Below are 23,858 nucleotides of genomic sequence, written 5' to 3'. Positions count from 1 at the left end.
TTTAGTCTTGCTATTACAAATAATGCTACATTGAATATCCCTATACATGCATCTTTTTGTACATTCGTAAGTATTATCAGCAGATGAAACTCCTAGAAGTAGAATTCTTTGGTCAAAGGATATTTGTACTTTGCTCTTTGGTAAATACTGCAAAGTTGCTACCCTCACCAAAGAAGCAGTATGAATTTTTACTTCCACCAACACGTAAGAAGTGCCTGTTTCCCCACATCCTTGTTGATATACAGTTTATTTGTTGAATTCATCCTTTTCAGGTATACAGTTATATGAATTTTAATAAATTTTAATACGTATATATAGTCATCTCACCACCACCACAATCAAGATATAGAGTAGTTCCACCATCTCAGAAAGCTCCCTTATGGTCCTTTGTAGTCAGTTCTCTGAACTTTTGGTTACTGATCTAATTTTTTGTCCTTTGTTTTGCCTTTTCTAGAATATTATGTAAATGAAATCGTACAGTATACAGCCTTTTGAGTCTGGCTTCTTTCACTTAGTATAATGCTTTTGAGATTCATCATGCTGCATTTATCAGTAGTTTATTCCCCTTTCATTGCTGAGTAGAATTCCATTGTATGGTGGTATCACAATTTTGGCACATTCATTAGTTGATGGGCATTTGGGTTTTTCTTGAATTTCTGGTGATGGATAAAGCTGTTAGAAATATTTAGGTGCAAGTTTTTGTATAGACATATGTCTTTACTCTTCTTGCATAAATACCGAAGAGTGGGACTGCTTGGTCATAGGGTAACTATATGTTTAACTTCATAAGAAACTGCCATACTCTTTCAAAAGTGTCTGTGCCGTTTTTCATTTCCAGCAGAAATGTACAAGAGTTCTTTTTGCTCTGTACCCCTGTCAACCTTTGGTATTGTCAGTATTTTTATTTTGGCCATTCTAATAAGTACGTAATATATATTTATGAAACTTTAAAATTTTGATATTCTGATAAGTGCTAAAACCGTATCTCATTATTTTTAATTTGCATTTATTTAATTAAGGATATTTAGGATACAATATGTTGAATATATATATTTTTTTAATATATATATTCACATTCATATTCTTTGCCCATTTTTCTATTAGGTAGGTTAATCACTTCCTTAGTGATTTTTAATGACTCTCTATATTAAGGAAACCAACTATTTCATGGTTGTTGCAAACATTTTCTCCAGTTTGTCATTTTGTATTTTGTATATGGCATATTTTGCTGCAGAAATATTTCCATGTTGCTTCTGACTTTTTTACCTCATGAGTATAAAAATAAGGAGGTAGAGAGAAAGTATGAATGTAAGGTATAGAAGGCAGGGGACTGTAAGGCTAGGCATCCTGGGTGAGTCAGTTCACACACCTCCCCAACCCTCCCAAATGACCCCACACTAATGATATATGGCCAGTACAGATTTTCTCAGGTTTTCTCATTGGCTACAAAAACCCAAGGCTTGTTGAGAAATGCAGCTACTTTGAGAAAGTATAGAATCCCCAGGGCACAATTCTTCAATTTCAGATGTGGAGGAAGGTTCATTTAGTGGAAGCGATGTGCTTATTGCAGAGACCATCAATACATGAGATTGTTACACTATGTGGGCTGGGACACAGGGAATTCCTGTCTGCAGTCTCAGTGATATCACTTTGACGGAAATAACCTCCTTGCCAGCTCTATACTTGAATATGAAATTTCACAATGACCACAAAGACCTATTGTGCTCCATGCTATCCATGAGCAAAAGAACTCAGGAGAGGCCAGAGGGGTGTGGGTGAGGAGGTATATGGTATGGTGGGAGGAAGCAAGGAGGCAAGTGAGGCAAGGGGACTCTCTTTGGCTCCCCTATTTCCCACATACAGAACCCCTGTTGGCATTTGTTTTTTTGCAGTTATTAACATTTTTAGAATCAGACACACCAAGTGCAAAGTCAGTTACTTGCTGCTAATCTGAGAAGAGCACAGCCCACAGCAAGAAGTACTGTGGGGTGGAGAGTGTTGGATTGGCAGAATCTGATTTGCAGGAAGAGCTTGTTCTGCACCTCCACCTCTATTCCTACTGCCTGGGAGTCACTAGATGGGCTCTTCCTACCCAAAGCTGAGATTCTGAGGCATCCACTGAGGATCAGCCAGACTAGTTTAAGATAAATGCACTCCTCTATTCACTTTAGAGCTGTAAACTCTGAGCATAACCAGCTAATTACCATTTCAAAAAGTGGAAATAAAAGACCATAAATAAAAGCAAATAACTTCTTCTGAAGTCTGTGGTTCAAGAGATCAGTGGAATAGGACATGCAGTTATTTATGCAATTACTTGTGTCTCTACCTCTCTTTCATCCCCCCCACCCCCACATACACCTCTCTCTTTCCCTCTTATTCCCTGTCTTGCCTGTGTCCATCCTGTTTTCCCTCCTTTTCCTTTGCCTTTTTCCCTCTCACCAACTGGTCATCACTGAGGTGTTGACATTCATTTTTAGCATTTGTGTAATTATTGATATTGAAATGACTTCCCTGACTTCAAAACAGGCAAGAAAAACCCCACCAAATTAAACTGCTTTGTCCTCAAACTTGACTCTGGATTTATTAATTGTGAAAATGTGGAGGGGGGGGTGTGAAATAGAATAAGATCTTTCCATTTGAATAGAACTTTGGGTGAGTTCTTTTGTATGGGGCAAACTGAGAAAGAACGAAGCTGAGTGATTTCTACACGTCTCTAATGCAGGGCCATGGTTGTGGCAGTGGAGTGGAGCTGAGACACTTGGGTCAAATCCTTACTCTGCAGTTCACAAGAGTTATGACTTTGAGCAAGTTCATTAACCTCCCCAAGAATCACAATCTCAACCTCTGCCACTTGGCTGGGAGCTTCTGACTATTAGGGACTAAAGACTGTATTTTAAAAGGTACAACACTGTCTGATGTCATCAGTGACAACAGTCCAGACAATCCCTTCAGCCAAACCATCAAAGTCAGTCACTTTTCATTTCTGAATGACAGGATTGGCTTCCACAGACAGCACTAGTACCATGTGCCAGGCACTGTACTAAACCTCAGTCATATGGTATAGGGTAGGATGGTGGCTAAAAGCCTAGCCTGTGGACCCAGAATGCCTGTGTTTAATTCTTGGTTCCAATATTTACATCGGTGTAACTTTGGGCAATTTATTTATTCTCTCTGTGACTCAGTTTCCTCATCTGTAAAGTGACAATAATCATCATCAGATAATAGTACCTATAATTGTGACCTTATTTAAAAGTAGGGTCTTTGTGAATGCAATTAAGGATCTTGAGCTGAGATCATTCTGGATTTAAGGTGGGCCCTAAATCCAATGACTGGTGTCCTGATACGTCAAAGGAGAGAGAAAAGGCCATTTTCAGATAGAGGCAGAGGTTGAAGTGAAGCAGCCATAAGACAAGGAACTCCAGGAGCCACCAGAAGCCGGAAGAGGCAAGAAAGGAATCTTCCCCACAGCCTTTGGCCTTGTTGACACCTTGATTCTGGACTTCTGGCTAAGAGCACTTTACAGTAAGGGCTATGTGTAGGCTGTTATGTATTGTTAAATCATTGAATCTTACTTAGCAACCCTATGAAGTAGGTACTATTATGATTCCCATTTTGCACATGAGGAAATGGAGGCTTAGAGAGACTGAGCAAAGGCGAGCTTGTCTGGACTCTGCTTTTGCGTGAGCCACTCCTCAGAAGCCTGAAAAGTTTGGCTTTCTGCTGATAGATTCTGGTGACTGTTGGCTTGGCAACCCCTCATGATGATATCCTCTCAGTCACGTTTCTCTAGTCATGACCTACCAGGAGGTATGAAGACCTTCCATGCAATGGTATTTACTCCTCCTTAATACATCTTCTTAGCCCTGGTCTTGGCACAAGCTCCACTTCAACAGAGTTAGGCTGTCTCCAGACTTGGCTGTGTGGGTGTCTTATGACCTGACCACATTGGGGTAGCTTCAGTACCTCATCACAAGAGGTAGGGGTGTGCTGTCTAAAAGGCATAACCTCCCTGTCCAGGGACTTCAAAGGCCCTGATGGTTCCTCGTTTGCTTCTCTAGTGCTGTGTGCATAGACTATACAGATGACTAGAAATAAGTCAGATCACTTAGAGTGAGGGCAAGCTCTCACTGGAACCTGCAAGGTGACCCAGTTGCCACCCTGCCAATCTTTCACTACTCTCTCCCTCATCACTCTTCCAGTCACACTGGCCTCCTGGCCAGGTACTGTCCCAACTCAGGGCCTTTGCATATGCAGTTCTGGTTACCTTAAATGCTCTTGCCCTAGAAATATGCATGCTTTCTCTTTATTCCCTTGACTCTTACTCAATACCACCATCTCAGAAAGGCCTTTCCTAATCACCTTATCCTTCTTCACTTTTCCTTTTTTCCCCTCCTTAGCACTTATAATTATGTAACATGCTATAAATGTTATTTATTTCGTTCATTGTCTTTTCCTACCAACTAGAATATAGCACCATGAGGATGGTTTTGTTCACTGCTGTAGCTCAGAGCCTAGGACAGGTCTAATGCATAATATAATACATTCGATAAATAATTGTTGAATGACTAATTTAAAGAATGAACGAAGCACAGCACCTCTCCAACAAAAAATATAGTACCCCCAAACTGAAATGGGACTATTGGAACAATTGAGCTTTGAAGCGTAGCCTCCTCTTGTGCTTGATTTTTGAGGAGATAAGGAAAAAGGCTTGATGGAGAAAGAGGGGAATGTAATTCCAAGTGGAGGAACTCTCAGAAATTCCCCAGGAACAAGGTAGGAAAAAGGGAATTTATTCTAGTGATCACAGTGTCAGGCATTATGATCTTGGACTCAAGATCTGCTTGTTGGAATGGTGAGACAGGAAAGGCTTAAATTTCTGAAGGGCTGCAAGGTCCAGGTAGACCAGAGTGGCTTTCATCTGGCCGCAGGAAGCTACCTTAGATTCCTGATCAGAAAGAGCTCTGGGAGTGTCAATTATGGAGGATTTCTATAGCCACATGAAAGATAGATTCTGCTAGAGAAGGGAATTAGAAAGGGTGAAAGATACCAGAAAGGGCTGTTGTAGAAGAGGCAGGGTGACTGGAACAGGGGGGCAGATATCATCATAGAAGAAGGAGGGGTCTGAGGCATCTGGACCTGAAGCAACAGAGAAAGGACCTGAGTGTGAGAACAATTTAGATATGCGTCACCAAGAACTTCCTGATGAAGAGGAAAAGAGATGGCAGGGAGACTTTGCGAACCCCAGTCGTGGCACAACCAGATTAAGACCAGTCCATTAAGCTTCAGTGATTGTTCTATCACTGGGCTGTGTAAACACAGGAAGGACCACAGCACTCCACTGTTCATTCGCCAGTGCTTTGTCCATGTTTGCTGTTTTGTTCTGTATGTGACAAGCCAAGCTTAGTCCAGATGTGACCCATCAGAGATTGGAAAGGATTTGAATCCTAGTGAGTCACACTGGATCTGCAGAGCAAAACTTATGTTTTTGTCTGAAAACCACCACATCTGCCAACATCCTAGATATTTTTATTAATGGAGTAAAATTTTTAAAGATATTTGGTATCATGAAGCTGAGATGCTGGGATTTCTCTGCATAGCAGAATTCTGACTAAGGATAAAATTAAATAATTTTGATATTTATATAAGATGCTAACTTCACTTTAATAGGGTGTCATGATGGCTGTGTCTGTAAGAATCAAAAAGAATCTTAAAAAAAATTTTTTTTTTGCCTCTGACATAGCTAATTGCCTTGAAATCAGTCTTGTTTTCTCAAAGCTTGAGTTTCTTTCAGTTTTGTTTCTCTATCAGATGAAGAGCTGAAGTCTTTACCTGGCTCTCTCACTTTAAACAGAATAGCCTTTTCGCTTTTCATGTGAAAAGGAAAAAAAAGGGAAGGAAACAGTAGTCCTGAATTCTCCATATAGTGAGACAATTCAAAGGAAAACACAGCACTTTGCCATTAGATATTTTTGGTAAAAATATTTCTTGAAATTGTTTTACATTGTATGATAGAAACCACATTCCTGTGATATGCAAGGAGAATGAAGGGCTTTTGGGGGAAAGATAGTCATTGTAAATTTTCCATAATAGAACTTAACTGTAGCAGTCATGGCATCTGAAAGAGCTCTGGGGGCCCAAGGAGAGGAGCCAGTATTTCATTGGTTCCCTTTTTATGAGCACGTCCTGGATAAGTCCACTTGGACTCCCATGTCTAGTATCACTTCTTAAGAAGAGTCTGGCTTCCTACATGTGATAAGGGCTTTTTAAAAACTACCTGTCATAGTCCATAAAAGCATAGTATTTTTTTTTAACTTTTGAAAAATTAAGTTTATTGGGGTAACATTGGTTAATACAATTATATAATTTTCAGGTGTACATTATAATTTGACATCTGTATATTCTATTGTGTGTTTACCACCCAGAGTCGTTTCCTTCAGCTACCGTATATTTGATCCCCTTTACCCACTTCACCCTCTCCCTCCCCCTTTACCGTCTACCTCTCCCCTCCTCCACCACCCCCTGCCCTTCGGTAACCACTAGTCTACAGTCCATGTCCATGAGTCTCTGTTTGCTTGTCCTGTTCCTTTGTTGCTTTTAGGTTTATGTCCCACATATAAGTGATATCATGTGATTTTCAACTTTTTCTGTCTGGTTTATTTTGCTTAGCATAATTATCTCGAGGTCCATCCATGTTGTCGCAAATGGCAGTATTTCATCTCTTCTTATGGCTGAGTAATATTCCATTGTATATATGTACCCAGCTTCTTTATCCAGTCATCTATTGTAGGACACTTCGGTTGCTTCCGTGTCCTGGCCACTGTGCCTAATGCTGCTATGAACATTGAAAGCATAGTATTTTAATTATTCCTCTCTGGATAATCTAGTTGGTTACAAGAAAACAAACAGCCATTATATTTTTGCTAATAAACTTTTGAAAATTGTATATGAAAAATTCCTAAACTTTCTCTCTGATCTAAATTCTTATAATTTCTTTAATAAGAAGAGTATGATGAAAGGCTTGAATATATTCTAATAATTTGGATACCATTGCAAAAGCTGGGCAAATGTAGAAAAGTATACTTTCAACTGTCCAAGCATAATAATGAATTAGTAAATATTTTCATTAGGAAAAGGAAGAAACAGTTACACTCAGCTATATTCTACCTCAGGGCATCTGCAGTTGCTGTTCCCTTTTCCTGGAATGTTCTTACTCCTTCTCATAGCTAGAGTTTTCTCATCATCCAGGTCTCAGCTCAAATGTCACCTTCTCAGAGAGGCTTTCCAGACCCTTAATTGGATCCCCTCATCCTTCCTCTGCTACAGGTCACTCTATAACATTTCTTGGTTTTAATTTCTCCTTAGCACTTACCAAGACGTGAAGTCACTTATTTATGTACTACTTTCCTGGTTTATTTCTCTCCCCAACTAGAATGTAAACTCCAAGAGCAGTGACCTTGTTGGTCTTTTTCATTGGATGCTAAGATTAGTGCCTGGATAGATGTGGGAGGAAAATGAGACAGCAAAATTGTCACGCTTATGAAAACAAAAGAACTAAATAGGTAGAACTTTTCGAACAGCTGGAGAGAGTAAAACATTCAAAATTTCATTGTATTAGAAATACTGCTGCTGTGTGCTGCCCTTGGGTATTGTAATTGTTCATCCAAAGCATGTGCTTGTTATGAGCTGTGTTTGTCAACATCACAACTTTGAGAACAGAGGTAGGTAGTATGTAGGAAGCTCTTTTCCGGATTCCAGAGCTCTGGCATCAAAGAAGACATTTCTGCTATACCAGTTGTATCAGGATGTTTTCACTTCAAGGTATTAAAATCCTGACTCTAATTGGGTCAAAGCATAAGTTTTATGGGAGCACTGGATCAGGCTTCGTTGTTTTAGCAGCTCAAAATGCCATCAAGGACTCGAATTCTCTCCATCTCTGCTCTGCCATCATTTGACGTCATCCCATCCAGGCAGAACAATGTCTGACAGAGAAGAGAAATACTTCCTTTCTTTTCCTAGACTTGCTTCAGCAGACTTCCTCCAGGGTCTCATGAGCCAGTTTGTGGTACATACCCTTTGTTGAACCGATCACTAGTGAGGGAATGAGACTGTGTAGAATAATCAGGCCTGTTGCCGAATAGGGCGTTGTGTCCTTTTCCCATGAGGTATGTGGCTGCTTGGAGGAGTGGCAGGCATTTGAACAAAACTGAGGTTCTTTTGGGAATGGAGAAGGTGAGAAGCGCTGTATACTTCATCTGTTGTTCCTGTTTGGAAGCAGTAGATAATGGTGTCGCTAAAACTTTTTCCCCTAAGTGTTATACTGTTTGAGCTGATGGATAAAGACTGGTTCAAGAGTCTAGAGGTTGAAGTGGACTGGAGACCTGTGAGTTACAGTCCTTTGGTTGAATTCCGAGCTTCTGCTCAAGAGCATGAGGAGGAGCTCCCACTTCCGTGTACAGCTGCTGCTGCTGACCAGGAAGGGGCCAGGAAGAGGCGGCTCAGGCTCCACAGTCAGCTGTTTTAATCCCATGCCCTGTCCTTAGAGAAGTGAAATCTATTCTGGAGAACCCATCTCATTCCCACATGTGTCTTTATCACTTTATCCTATCCTTCTTCCCCAAAGCATAATAAAAAACGTTTGGGAAGTTGGGAGAAGAGGAGTGTGAGTCAGGCAATGGGGCAACCATTCCATTTCCTGTTCACCTGCACTATATGCTCTGTTTATTCTCATCAAAGTAACTTTTGTTTTTTATGTAATTCTCCTGGAGCTTTTTTATGTAACACAATAAGGTGAAACTATGAACAGAATAGTTTAGATAATGTGAATGATGAAATATTCAAAATCCCACAGCCTTTACACTGTTACCAATTATCATGTAAGTGCGGTTGAATTGCAAAAGGTGTGTCGAGCCAGGAAGTGTCAGGGAGTTGTAGGCCTTTGATGTTGTATGATATATTCTGAATACTTTTTGACATCTTAAATATTTTGTGGTAGATTTCAAAAAAAAAAATGAAGAGGGCTGTCCTTGATTTTTGTTATTTATTACTTGTACCTTCTTACACCTACATGACCTATTAAAAGAAACTACCAATTTGGGGTTCTTCCCTCTCACTTCATTTCTGATCACTGATCTAATTCTGCCCATTTTCCTTATGACAGCCATTAACTCAGTCTTGGCTTTTATCACAAGAAGAAATCCTTTTGTTCTTGAATTATTTCCTGATTACTTTGCAAGTGCCTCATGGGTAAAAATTAACTTTTATCTTTAAAAGATAGCTAGCACTAGACCATACAGAAAGGGGAAGAAAATATTTATTGATTTCTTATTGATATTTTGTCTTCTGCTTTTGGTTTTAGATTCCAAACTCAGGAGATTTTGTTCCAAAAATATACTGATCATCCTTGGCTTCTCCTCTATAATAGCTGTGATTGCTTTGATAGCTGTGGGGCTGACCCAGAACAAACCATTGCCGGAAAATATTAAGGTAACTCTGTGTGTGTGTGGCGGGGGGCGGGTGGGTGGAAAGGGAGGTTATGGTAGATCAGAGCATACAGGAGGAGTTGAGGTTCTGGCAGCCCAGGAGAAAGTCAATATCTATTGGGCTAGAAGAGTAAAATGGAAATGGATGCTCATTCTGGAAGAGGGAATGCCTTGAGTCAGTTAATGGTGCAAGATAATAGTCCTCATGATTGTTCAGCAAATTAATTCAATAAATAATAGAAACAGAGACTTTATTCACCACATCCAGATCTGTGTTATACTGTGCTGATTGATATTCTACTCTCTAGTGCTATTTCTACTTACTCGTTTCACTGTGCATGTGTCACAACACTGTACTCTTTGTTCTTCTTACTCCATTATTATCACTATCGCCAAAATTATAAAATTTATTGGAAAGCTCTGTATAAAGCACTTTGGAAATTAAAGATTGTGGAGAAGACTCGTTTCTCATCTCCAAAATATTAAAGAACACAGCCCGGAAATACTAATGCGTACATATGCCAGGCTGCTGAAACTTTTTGCCACCCACTCAAATCATTTGTTGTGTAGAGGAGGCCTAGATGTTATGTTGGCATCTGTTTGCCACACAAGTTCAGCTCACTGGGGCTGCGCACAGCAGCCCCATTGTCAGCACGGAAGGCTGATACTATTTCATTGTCAGTGGTCTCTTGCCTTTTAATGTCGAGCGATGTCAGCTCTCTTGGCAAAACTTCACTCAGTCGAAGCCTCATGACATCTCAGTTCTGCTATTTGTTTACCAGTTCCAAATATACATGATTGCCTTCTTGATTTGACCTTTTTACATGTTCATTATTGCATCATCGGAGAAGGGGACTGCCTAGGAAGCAAAATTCATGACAGACTTGAGCTCTGTGTTCCCACTGAATACTTGTCATGGATGACCTCCTCTCATTCGCAGTTGTCATCTTTTTTTTTTTCCATTTAATTTAATTTTTTATTTTTAAATTACAGTTGACACTCAATATTATTTTATATTACTTTCGGGTGGACAGTCTAGTGGTTAGACATTTGTATAATTTACAAAGTGATCCCCCCAATTAATCTAGTACCCACCTCGCACTACACAGTTATTACAATAATATCGACTATTCCTTATGCTGTACTTCACATCCCTGTGACTATTTTGTAACTACCAATTTGTACTACTTAATCCCTTCATCATTTTCACCCAGCCCCCCCAACATCCCTCCAATCTGGCAACCATCAGTTTGTTCTCTGTATCCATGAGTCTATTTCTGTTTTGTTTGTTCATTTATTTTGTTTTTCAGATTCCACATATAAGTGATATCATAGGGTATCCGACTTATTTCACTTAGCATAATACTCTCTAGGTCCATCCATGTTGTCACAAATGGTAAGATTTCATTTTTGAGGTATTGAACATTCAAGGGGAAATGTCAAAGAAGCAGTTGGATATGCAGATCTGGACCTCACATTGCTCAACAGAAATATTGCAAGCCACATTTTAATTTTTCTAGGAGCCACATTTTTTAAAAAGTAGAAGAGGTGAAATTAATTTTAGTAATATATTTTATGTAATCCGATACATCCAAATATTATTATTTCAACGTTTCATCAAAATAAAGAATTAATGGGATGTCTGACTTCCTTTTTTCATACTATCTTAAATTCCAGTATGATTTTTCACTTAAAGCACACCTCAATTTAGACTAGTCACATGTCAGGTGCTCAGTAGCCACATATGGTTAGTGACTACCTTACTGGACAGCACAAGCCTAGACTTCACTGATGTATTGAAGCCTTAGAAATGGATGAGATCATAGGAAGCGGGTAAAAAGTAAGAAAAGAACAGGGCAAGGACCGGAAGAATTCTGTCACATTAGAGGTTGACTAGTAAAGAAATTCCTTCTAAAGCATAGTGATAACATTGTTTTTTTTTTTTATAGTGCTTTGCAGTTTATGAATCATTTCCATACACAGTGCTGTGAAGAATGAAAGATTATTCTCATTTTATACATGACAAAATGAGGGCCTTTGGAGTTCTCTTGCCCAAGGTGGAAGTGGGGCTAGGATCTGAATGCAGTTTTCTGACTCAAAGATTAATGTTCTTTCCATTTGTTTTAGTTTTTCCAAACAACACATCCTAATAATAGGAATTGAATGCAGAATGTTTATATTGGGAAGTGATCCCAAGGAAACAGGGCAAGAGGGAAAGCCACCCCAAGAGAGTGTTATAAGCAGATTACCACATTGGGCACCTGAGGCTTGATCCCACCAGGACCCTCTGAAAAGCTGTGGAGAAAGCATTTCAGAATTATCTGCCCTGGGGATTTATTCCCTGGTTCTTCTCCCTGTTGGTTAAGGGTTGCCCCATTGGATGTCAACTCACTGGTACTTCTGGGTTTGCACATGTATGTGGGTACCACAGGTTACTTATTAGGCAGCAGGAGAGAAGACCTTGGGCAGAAATAGAGAGATGAGAAGGCATGGCTGGAGCTGGAGTCAAAAAGTTGGCCAAGAAGATGTGAAGTGACCGCAGAGGTATCTAAAGCATCATTGCATCTATTGCTTTTTTTTGTGGGAGAAAGAGTCATTTGTACAGATAGTTTCAATAAAATAGAGACATGTCAATTCAGAGATAGGTACACAGTACTATGGAAGCCCAGAGAAAGGAGCCGCCAATTGCACCTAGTCACATGAAGATATCATGGAGGAGATGACCTTGGGGCCAATGGATAAAGAACACTAAGGAGTTTGCCAGAAAGTGAGGTAGGATGCCTTTCAGACAAAGGCCATACCATGTGTTGAAGAAGAGCAGCTTAAAATAGCAAGCAATCCCTGTGGAATCACCAGCAGTCTAGTATGGCTAGAATATTGAATAGGGGGGCAGAAAGGAATGGTGGCAGAGGAGACTCAAGTTTGACTCAGTATGCCTGGCTCGGGAGTGGGCATATCATCTATTAAACTGCAGTAGTGCTCAATGTTGAATCCACATTACGAGCACTGAGGCAACTTTTAAAAAGTACTCATGTCTGGGCCTTGCCCCAGGTCAATTAAATCAGAATCTTTGGGAGTGAAGCCAGGCATGAGCGTGTGTTTTAAAAGCTTCCCAGGTGATTCTAATGAGCAGTCATGATTGCAAACCACTGCTCTGAAGGTTTCAAACAGCAGGGGAGGTGCCCAGATTTGAGTTCCCAAGATTCCTCTTGGCCAGAGAGCAGATTAGAGGAGGAAGAGAGACTATTTAGGGTGCTTCTGCCATGGTCTGGAGAAGACAGGTGAGGCTGAAATTAAGGCACTGTCTGGAGTGAGGTGATAATGTGAGAGACACCTAGGCTGACCAGCCTTTAGTGATCAGATTCCTTAGAGGACATTTAAGATCAAGATGGAGCATCTTGGGACAGCAATGTTGAGAACAAACTCTGTATGCTTCTGCTTAAAGAGGGTGGCAGTCAAAGCCTCTTCTGGAGAAACTTCATACGTGGAAGTCTTCCAGCTGTCTCTCTACTCACTTCCTTGGATCCTTCATTCCTGTCCACTTGCAGATAAAAGTATTCTGCCTGCTCAGAGTGTGACACAATGCTGGCCATGGACTCACACTGCCTGGGTTTGAACCCCAGCTCTGCTCTTATAGTCACAGGACTTAACCTCTTTGAGTCTCGGTTTCTCCAGTTGTGAGATGGAGCTGATAATTGATATCTCACAGATTACTTATTAAGTGAGATAAAGTAAATGTAAATGTGAAGTACAAAGCAGGTGTCCTGGCCCACTGTGGACACTCAGTGATTGATAATTCATGTGTTACCACCTTTGCCGCCTGTCTGCATGGTGACAGAGTGCCTCTTGTTTTTTCTCTTCTTCTTCCCATCTGACTTGCCCTTTTCTAGCCCTGCTCAGGTCAGCTCTCCAATCCTGATGATCTCGTCTTGTCATCTTCTTACTTGAGCCAGTTTGGGTTCGGCTTTGCTGGGGAGATGGTGGCCTCATGCCTGGGGCTCATCTGGCAAAACACAAGAACTCTTTATTGTACTGATGTGTTTACTGCCCAACTACCTAGGTTGTAAGCATATTGAAGACAGGGACTGGTTTCTTTTGTCTTTGCATATATTTTATTATTCATTCACTCAATTCATTCATTTAACAAATGGTCATTGACCATCTACTCTATTTTAGGCAGTGAACAAGACTGGCAAAGTCCATACCCACATGGAACTTATAGTCTAGTGGAAGAGATAATAATTAATCAAATAATCACAAAATAAATGTTATATTACAACCAGCACAGCCTCTGATTTGGGTGATTGGTTGCCCCTTAGAGGTTTGCTGACTCAGTGAATAGAGTGAGCATCTAGAACAGGCAAAACAGCTCCCTCCTTGGATGTAAAGAGCATGTGAAGACCAAGCCGATAGCAGGGTTTGTCAGTGTAGGAGGCAGGCCCCTGTCTCAGATCCCTTAAAGGTCCTGGTTCCCCATTTTCATCCCCAGAGCCTACTCAGTTTCAACCTCCAGGTCGCAGAGCCTGGGAATCAACACTTTTAATGGCATCCTGGGGCATTCTCATACCACATTGCCCCGGGAACCACATTGCCCTGTAGATATGCAATGACCACTTTAAAAAACATAGACCTTAATGAAGAATCTGTATAAAAAGTGCTGTATCAAAGTGTCCCTTGAGAAAGTGCCTTTGTTCTGGTGAATGTGGGTGGGGAGGTAGCTTTGAGGTCTGCTTGGTTCACCACTTCCTTAATTGCGTGCTCATCACAGAGAGTTGTCAGATATTCCTTGCAGCATGAATATTCCATATTCTGGCACACACAGAGCCCCATAGGGTTCTCTCAAAAGGTTCCATACTGACCCAATACCAAACCACACGCCTTCATTGAAAGGTGCTCACTTCTATGGAGTGGGGGCTCAGGGACCAGATGGCTTTTATTTTTATCCTAGATCTGCTACTTTCTAGCGATGAGATTTTGGGCGAGTAAATTCCTCTCTTTATACCTCAGTTTCTTTGTGTGTAAAGTGAAGACAGTACCTACTTTGTGGATGGTTGTGAGGATAAATGGAATGGTACCAGTGACTCACTTATCAGAGTGCCCACCATATCAGAAGCCATCAGTAGAGACCAGCTATCAACACTGCTTCGAGGGAGATGAGTGTTAGGCAAGACCCTTAACTGTTAGTGTGTGATGGTCACGGAACTGGTGCTCCCAGAATTTCCAACTGCTGCTAAAAGAGTAGTGGCCAGTCCCCATGCACCTGCTTGTTTCACCAAGAACTAAAGTACTATTCTTAGATAAGCATTTGTGATTTTATCTTTTTATGGAAATTTTGGAAGCATTTGCTCCAATTTTCAAGCTCTACTGGAAAATAGCTATATTATTTTTGCCCCACTGGATTTTAACATTTTGTTTAAAAAACAGCACCTGGAGATAGATGATGGTGATAGTTTCACAACAATATGAATGTACTAAATACACTTAAAATGGTAAATTTTATGCTCTGCGTATTTTACTACAATTAAAGAAAATAAAAAGAAACAAAATTGTGGTTTGTTTTGAAGGTCTAGCAACTCCAATTAAAGAAAAAAGAAAGGAAGAAAATGGTCTCTAATGGTTTATAGGCCCTGCCAGCATCGCTGTAGCTAATGGAGACCTGATTTGTTTATAGAGTACTCGAGTCACATTCAAAAGGATAAGCTTTGTTTATTCAAAAAGACTCACTGAGACAGATTGATGAGGTTGCTGAAGTAACCGTTAAAGCTACAGGAACTTTTAAGAAAGATTCTGAAGAACCAATGTCTCTGAAGGGACCAAGAGAAGTTAATTATCACACTGTTGTCTGTGTTACCTGGCTTATGGGTTTTTCCGGGGCAGGGAGGGGTGAGGTAGTGGTGGTGGTGACAGACCTCAAGCCCAATAGCACCACTGTATATTAGGCTGTGAATATTAATATCTTTTTGGGACTGGAAGAAGTTTAAGAGTCATATAGTTCTAAGCACCCTCATTCATTCATTTGATTCAACAATTTTGTGTTGAATTCCTTCTTTGTGCCTAACATATCGAATATACCATGGTGAATGCTGCGTATGCCTTGGTAAGCAAAACAGGCCTACCCTAACACAGCTTTCAGTCCAATAGGAAATGCAAACAATCAAATAGCCACATAAATATGTAATTACACATTGCGGCAAATTCTGTCTTTACAGGAAAACTGCAGGCACTCTGAGACATGGATTAGGAGCGTAGAATCTTATCTAAGAAGGTCAGAGAAGTCTGGGAGTTCAGGTAAAGGGCTTTCTGGGCAAAGGCCCTGGAAGGGAAGCTGCATGGCCCATGAGGAACTGCGAGCAGGCCATTGTGAAAGTGGGCATTTTCAGAATGAGCAGACGCAGTGGAGAGGGTTAAACATCCCACTTCTGCAGAGCCAGGAATAGAAGTAGGTCAACTGATGCTCCAGTTTTCTCTTTCTTTCCACATCTAGGGAGACTTACCCAGAAGCCTGGGCCTATGACATTTGCACAGGTAAAGTCATTTCCATCCCAAGGAGAGGTCTGCTGGGCCTCCACATGGCCTCTGTCCCTGTGAGCTCAGGATCTGTTGCCACCCACATGTCTAGGTCCTGACCAAGGCCCCTACAGTGCATGAACCAAGCAAAGTCATTTCAACACTTCATTCTAGACCACTGCTTCTGTTCACTCAGCATGTCTCGTGAAGATCAGTTATGATCGTTAAAATTATGTGCCTGATCAAAAACTAGCTTAGGACAGAGTTGTCTGCAGAGTAAGATTACAGCTGTATAAAAGTCACCACACATTTTAAAAAGCCTAGAAGGAAATAAATAAAAATAACAGTGATGTCTAGCTGGTGGCATCTTAAATGTCCTTTTGTCTTTTCCTTTCATTTTCTAGATGCTATTTAATAAACTTTATGTACTCTTAAAGTAGAAAGTAATATTGAAATAATAATATTAAGGAAATGTCAGTTCTCCACCACACAAAGTTTTGATTCTTCTTTAATGTACAGGGCATACTCATGGGAGCTCTTAGAAATGTTTTAAATATGAGCTACCGAGAAACACTGGGTAAGGGCGACAGCATGGCAAGGCAAAGCACTTCTGTAAGGTAGAATTTAAAACAATTCTGTTGTCACTGAGTCTAGGACATGCTGGCTCAAACAAGGTTCAGTGGGTTTCTCTACTGTCAGACTTCCCTGAAGCATTCCCTGCCTCGCAGGTTCATGAGATCAGGAAGGGGAGACAGCACACAGCATTCCCCAAACTTCTGGGAAGGGTTATTTGCTCAGATCCTTGCAGGATTAGTGCTTGCTGGAACATGGTTTGGAAAATGCTGGTGTGGTGACAGAGAGCAAAAGGTGGTGGCTCCCCGGGCTCTCGACGGATCTGCTAAGGCCGTAATTAGCCACTCCTATTAGGCGAGTCCTTGAATAGTTCTGGACACGGTTTCTCATCCCATAAAAACAAGATTAGTTGAAATGAACTTCTAGCTCTAAAATGGGCCAGCTATGAAAAATGAATGACTATGATGACAGTTTCGTAACAATGAGAGGCAAACTCCTAAAATGCTCGAACTGAAAATTTTCAGACAATCGAGATTTATCTGTTCCTCAAGCAGCAAGCAAGGTCAGTTTTTGTTTTTGTTTTTGTTTTTATTCTGCAAACCATTTTAGAAAATAAAAACAGTTGGCGCAATTCAGCAGGTTAGCTAGCATTCCAAAAGTCTGCTGTATACACAAGGCAAATATCCTCAATGCCTGTGCTAAAGGGCTCTCTATCACCCTCTTCTCACACACTTGCCAAACGAAATGTAGTAAAAGCTATCATTTCTCAACCACCTCACTGTGTAAGGCCTTGCAGAAACAGCATGATAGAAGCAAGGCTGGTTCCTTTGTTTTACTGGAAGAATGATTTTCATGTCAACAAAGTCAGACTAAATGGTTCCAGATAAAGGCTGCTTGCTGTTACTGCCTTGCTAAATTTTATCATACGCTGCTGTGGTTGGAACATTTTCTGGTGGGAAGAATTCAGGGGCCCTGCTAGAGAACAACAGAATTTTGTCTGGCGTAAACCCTGAGCCTCTTTCTCTACCCCAGGAGATTTCTCATGGATCCAAAGGCCTCAGACCTCAGTCAGGATCCTGTCAGTCAACAGTGGTCACCGCCTAAGCCAATTCTTGGTTTCCTCTCACTGCAAGTCTAGCTGCAGAGGAGTCTGTTCAGCCTGCTTTCCTGCTGTGCCCAAAGCAAGTACTACACAAGCCCTTTCTTTATAAGGGCATAATGCTAATTATCATGGGGAATCCCTGCTGTCTGTAAGAAGGCAGAGAACATAGTGGAGGTCAAGGATCCTCAGGGCACAGTAATCCTCCTGGGTCTGTGGTGAAAGAGAGAAAACGCAACACCTCGATAGACTCTACTTTTAGCTATTCCCAGTGGTCCAGGGAGATCTCTTGAATCATTCTTGTCTCCTTTTTTTTTTTTTTTTTTTTTTTGCTAGATGGTCTCAGGTTCTTAGATAACATGAGGGGATGGTTAAAACAACTGCTGAACTAAGCATTATCAATGGCAGACCACACCTGGAGGTCCACAGCTCCAATGAGCAGCAAAGTGTGATGAGAGAGGCGGGCTCACACTTTGGAAGTGCTTCCTCTGTTTCTCTTCTTTTGCTTCCCTGTTTATTTCTCTCTAGTGTAGGGATGATAAATAAAAAGTACACATGCCCCTCACAATCCCATGACAGACCCTGTTATTCAATCATGGCATTTTTTTTTTTCTTGATGATACCTAGGGATGTAACCAAAACTGAATATTAATTGATTGAAATGGGCATTTGTCAGTCTACCCTTGGATAAACACACCCCAAAAATGAGAGCTCATTGTCCACACAATGAAATGTACAAGAATGTTCTGGCAGCTGTATTTCCGATAGTCTCAAATTGGAAACAATCCAAACGTCCATCAACAGTAGAGCAGATAAAAATATAGTATATGCATATAATTACTCTACAGAAATGAAAAAGGACAAACTACTGATACACAGAATTTGAATTCATCTTAGAGACATAGCGTAGGCTGAAAGAAGTTAAGGCATAAAGGAGGCACTCTACATCAGTCTATTTATTGCAGTTCAAAAACAGGCAAAACTCATCCATGGTGATAGACGTCAAGCCAGCGGATATCCATGTGGGAAACTGACTGAGCCTTCTAGGGACTAGGAAATGTTCTGTATCTTGACTTCGGTGGTGGTTTGTATGGATATGCGCATGAGCAAAAATTCACTGGGATGTGTACCTAAGCTCTACATACATTGCTGTGTTATCTTTTATTAAAAGTAGGAGCCCTTGCTCCTATTTTTCTCTGTATAAGGAGCATAAGGTCATGGGTCTGACTCTAATTCAGATCCAAGCTCTGTCACCTATTAGCTGTGTCTCTTGAGTTAATTATGTCACCTCTTTGTACTTCAGTTTCTCACCTTTGCAGAGGGGATAAAAATAGTACCTAATTTACAGCACTGTTCTGAGGGTTAAGTCAGATAATTCTCATAAAACGCCTCATAAAACACCTGCCTGGTACATTTAATATACTCATGAAATGTGAGGTGTGGACTTTGTTCTTCTCCTGTTCTCCTCTGACCATCTAGTTCTTACTCATGCTTTTTCCCTCCTCCTCCAATATTCTTTCTTCCTTTATTCTTCCTTTCATCTCCCCCTACTCTTAAGAGTCCCCTCAACGTCAAGTTAAAGCACATATCTCTTAAAATATATCGAATACAATTAATAGTTATATTTGTAATAAAAAAGCAAGCAAGTTTAGTATTTTCCATGTCTCTCTTCCAAAGCCCGGACCACATCCTCGACCAATTAAGTTGCACATCTGGAGGATGAAACAGGCATCAGTAGTCTTTGAAGCTCTCCAGGTGATTCTAATGATTTCGATGTGCATACAAGTTTGGGAACTACTAATTTAATGGCTTTCTATTGTCTCAACCATGTCAGCATGTGGTTCTGAATCTTGGCTGCACATTAGAATTGTCTGAGAAGCTTCTAAATGATACTGATGCTCGGGCCCCACCCTGGCTGAGGCCTGGCTATTTCTGCTACGCAACCGGCGTTGAGAGCCACTGCGCTGGAGCAGTCGGTGTTCGAATAGGTCTTGTGATCAGGGCAACTCCACCTCCGACCCCTGCCTCCTGTGTCCCTCTCGAATTAAAATGCTTTCTCCTCATGGTTTGAAAACTTCTCGCCTTTTTTTTTTTTTTTTCTGTTGCAAGCCATATATGGAGAAGAACCACGTAATGCTGATAAGTTATTGGTTTGTTTTGCCCACAGTATGGGATTGTGCTGGATGCAGGCTCTTCTCACACGACTTTGTACATCTATAAGTGGCCAGGAGAAAAGGAGAATGACACAGGGGTGGTGAACCAGTTAGAAGAGTGCAAGGTAAAAGGTAAGATGAAGAAAAAGGAAAGGGAGGACGGTGGGACATGAGAACATGAGAGTATATGGCAAGTGGAAAACATACAAAAAAGCAAGTCAAATGAAAACCATAATGGAGCTGCTCTTGTTCTTTTATCTTTAAAAATTATATTGAAATCAGCCCTTCATAATCGAGCCCTCGAAGCATAACCAAACTTAGAAATAATCAAGTAATTGCACTCCCGTTAACAGGACACTGCTGCGTGCCTTGTACCTACCTAAGTACTAAAAAATATGTTATGTCATCTTGACAATCTCCTTTTGAGATATGTATTATTATTCCCGTTTTTAAAAAAAGAGAGCACTGAGACTGAGTGACATAATGCCACTTATTTAAGGTTGCTTAAGCTGTTAAGAGAGAGAACTGAGATTCAAATGGAGATCTACCCAACTTCAAACCCATGTCCTAGCCAGTAGTTCTAGAATCTGAATTGGCCTCAGAACCATCTGGAGGGTTTGTTAAAGCACAGATGCTGGGCCTCACCCCTTGTTGAAGGCCGGACGTTTTGAATTAAAACAGTTAGCTAATAACTTAGAGCTGATTTTCTCATTATGGTTACGTAACCAGGCTGTTTAAAAATCTGTGAAGGATATGGATAACATATCTGGATAATTATCTTTAAACCGAATCCTCACTATAAAGCCTTGGCAGTATAGATGTTTATCTTAAAATGAATCAAAATTGTGTTAATTTCCAAAAACAAAACAAAACCTTAAGGAATCTTGGCTCTAATCTTCTCCATAGCAACAATTAGTTTTGCTCTAAAACTGGAAAAAGTTTTACTAGGGAGGCTGGGGATCGGAGTGGAAAAAAAAATCACTGAGGAGACATGGATTCGATTCCTGTTCCTTCTATCAAAGAAACTCCGCTTCAGAAATTTTAGGGGACTGGTCATGATCACATAGCTAGTTGAGTGGCAGTCTCTATCTTTTCAGTAAAAGCCACTTGCCCTGGTGCTTATTTTACTGTTTTAAACGTCATCTTTATCCTTTTGGATATTCTAGGAATTAGTGTTGTTAATTATGACTTTGTGGAAGAAACATCAAAAAGTAGCTATGTAGAATAGCTATAAAATTCCCATTAAAATCTGAGAGAACCTGTTAGGAAGGTTACGCAATTGAATGTGAAAATTGCACCATCCAGTGGCAAAATTATTGAACAGCAGACAGACCCAGCTCACAGTTTGAAAGTAAGTCCTAAACAAAGCTAGGTTGGTTCAGGGAGTTACCCTGTAAGTAACGTATGTCACATCAAGAAACTGTCTTCCTGAATTTTATCAGAAAACACCAGTATTTTGCTCTAATATTGTCAAGATATGTTCTATACTTTTAAAATATATTGTCATCTGCTTCTACGTTTTTTCCTAGGTCCTGGAATCTCACAATATGCTAATAAAACACATGAAATAAGCATTTATCTGACTGCATGCATGGAAAGAGCCAAGGAAGTGATTCCAAAGTCCCAGTATCAAGAGACACCTGTTTACCTGGGAGCCACGGCAGGCATGCGGTTGCTCAGGTATAGCAGCACGTAGAGACCAAGAGTGGCTGCGTGTTGGGTTTGGTAGCACAGGAGCTTCTGAAGTTATGGGGGAGTACCCCACTTCCCTAACACCTCAAATTCTAAATAAATATCTTAAATGTCCACACCTAAGAAAGAAAATCTCAGTAAGTGGCTCAAACTTCCAAACTCTTAGTATGTATAACTTTGGGAGTTTAAGTATGTTAAAAAACAAACAAACAAACAAACAAACAAAAACCTCTCTCATCCTTCTCCCTATAGGGAATTCAAGGGAGTGAAGGCACAAAGAGAGAAAGACTGAGCTTATACACTGTGAGATTTGGGGCTACAGATTAGCCATTCAAAATCTAGGAGGGGGAAGACCAGAGGAGACTCACAGATGTCCCAAAACAGATACAACTAGCACATTTGATTGGTCATCACTTAGTACCTGTGTGAATTATGTGTTCATCTGTTCATTCATTCATTCATTCAGTATGTACTGACTGCCTACTTTGTCCCAGGTTATGGAAATACGTGACTTCAGCCCTCAAGGAGATCCATTTCAATACAGGGTGATCAATTTTTTTTAATAGAGGAAAGCTCGGAGCTGCTATAGGAGCACACTTAACTCTGTCCAGAATGGGAGAAGGTCAGGAAGATTTACCAGAGCGGGACACGTGAGCTGAATCATGAAGGATGAATTGTAGAGTGGGGAAGGGCATCGCAGGCAGAGCAGACATCATGCATTCCATAACCTATACTTATTCGGTACCTGTTATGTGTCAGGTACTGTTCTAAGTGCTGGGGATACAGTGAAGTAGACAAAGTTCTGCCTTCCTGGAGCTGGAGCTTGTGTTCTGATAGATGTGAAAAGGCAGGAATGTGTGAGAGACCAGGGTATGTTTAGAGGACTATAAGTAGTTCTGCACAGATAGAACATAGAGTACATATAGTAAAATCATCATCATCATCATCATCATCATAGTGGCTTGTATTTGTTGAGCCCTTACTATGTTCTTATCACTGTGCTTTAATTTAATCATAATAACTCTATGAACTAACAGGTATTATTAACTATTATTAATCAGATAAGGAAGCTGTGGCTTACGAATGTTAAGTAACTCATCCGGGGTCACATACCAGGTAAGTGGTAGAGCCAAGATTCTGTGTGGGAGTCTGAGAAGGAAGAGTCTAGATCACCACATGCCTTGTAGGCCATGCTAGGGAGTTTCGAGTTTATCTGGGAGTTAACGGGAAGCCATTCAATGATATTACACAACTGGTGACACTGGTAGAGAAGGTGGGTTGGTGGGGAGGAAGACTAGGGATGAGGGGCCAGTGGGTAGGGTAAGGAAGTCATATGGATGAGAGATTATGAAAGTCTGGTGCCAGTTGAAAGGCAGCATCATCTGACTCAGGGCCTCCCAGTGTTGAGTAGCTTACATCTTGGATTCAATTGCATCCCATCTTCATTACGACAATTCTGGAAGATTCCTCCTTTAGGCCTCAAAGTCAGACAGACCCAAGAACTGAAACACAAAAGAGGAAGATTTTTTTTTTCCCCAGCCTGGTACCAATGGAGGTTGGGTATTTGTCCCAGAACATTTGCCACCTGACTTCTACTAGTGCCCTAATTATAAACCTCAAGCAGAGCCTGGGTATGTAACCAGCTAGGAGCCACTAGCAATGGCTAACGTAGTGATCAAACAAACCCAGCTATAACCACTACAGTAATTAAAATTACTTCGATAATTATTTAGAGCCAGAGAACAATGACAGAAATGGTGTTTTAGGAAGACCAACCTATTCAGGGATTGGGAGGATTTGGACTTGGAGAGAGTCTGGCCTCACTCAAAAGGCGGGCCCCTCAGACAGCCATGTGTGGATATCTCCATCTCTGTCTATTCCAGAGAGTTATGATTTACTTCCTGGGAAAAGTGACTGGCTGAAATAGGTAGCTGCAGTTATTAAAACTAAACTGGTAACCTCAGCTCTTCCTTTTGTGTAGGATAGAAAATGAAGGGTTGGCAGACAACGTCCTGATTGCGGTGACACAGAGCCTCAGCAAATACTCCTTTAACTTCCAGGGTGCCAGAGTCATCAGTGGCAGAGAGGAAGGTGCCTACGGCTGGATTACTATCAACTATCTGCTGGGAAAATTCACTAAGGTGATTATCTCACAGTACCCATGAGGTGATTCCCTGGGGGCCAATGCTGTTGCTATTTCAGGCAATACTTAGATTGTTATCCAGAGTGAATGATGGACAAATGAACAAATTAATCTACCCCCACATCTGCAAGGGTCACCAGAGGTATAATTCTCTTAAGAGAACTTTTATTGGAGAATAGGGAAGCCACATATTTACTTCAGAGGGACATCGT

The 23,858-nt window shown here is 40.8% G+C and overlaps 2 protein-coding genes across 4 annotated transcripts in view; one reads left to right on the top strand and one right to left on the bottom strand.

The window, feature by feature from the left end:
- The window catches only part of ENTPD1 (ectonucleoside triphosphate diphosphohydrolase 1), an 80,285-nt gene that overhangs the window by 39,853 nt on the left and 16,574 nt on the right, over positions 1–23,858 (top strand). For 2 of the 3 annotated variants that reach the window (XM_039871662.1, XM_039871661.1), the window contains exons 2-5: positions 9,356–9,483; positions 19,826–19,943; positions 21,341–21,491; positions 23,485–23,644. In XM_039871662.1, coding sequence (XP_039727596.1) covers positions 9,356–9,483; positions 19,826–19,943; positions 21,341–21,491; positions 23,485–23,644 — 557 coding nt within the window. Of the gene's footprint in view, positions 1–5,031; positions 5,037–9,355; positions 9,484–19,825; positions 19,944–21,340; positions 21,492–23,484; positions 23,645–23,858 lie in introns of all 3 variants that reach the window. The other variant, XM_039871663.1, reaches the window with a different exon arrangement.
- The window catches only part of LOC120609268 (uncharacterized), a 59,345-nt gene continuing 53,534 nt past the window's right edge, over positions 18,048–23,858 (bottom strand). Inside the window, exon 14 of the transcript XR_005654714.1 lies at positions 18,048–23,005. The gene's annotated coding sequence lies outside the window, so the exon portion shown is untranslated. The remainder of the gene's footprint in view (positions 23,006–23,858) is intronic.

The sequence above is a fragment of the Pteropus medius genome, unplaced genomic scaffold, assembly GCF_902729225.1.
Source record: "Pteropus medius unplaced genomic scaffold, Ma_sr-lr_union100, whole genome shotgun sequence".
NCBI lineage: Eukaryota > Metazoa > Chordata > Mammalia > Chiroptera > Pteropodidae > Pteropus > Pteropus medius.
The sequence above is the reverse complement of the archived record's forward strand: the minus strand, read 5'-3'. Positions and strand labels throughout refer to the sequence as shown.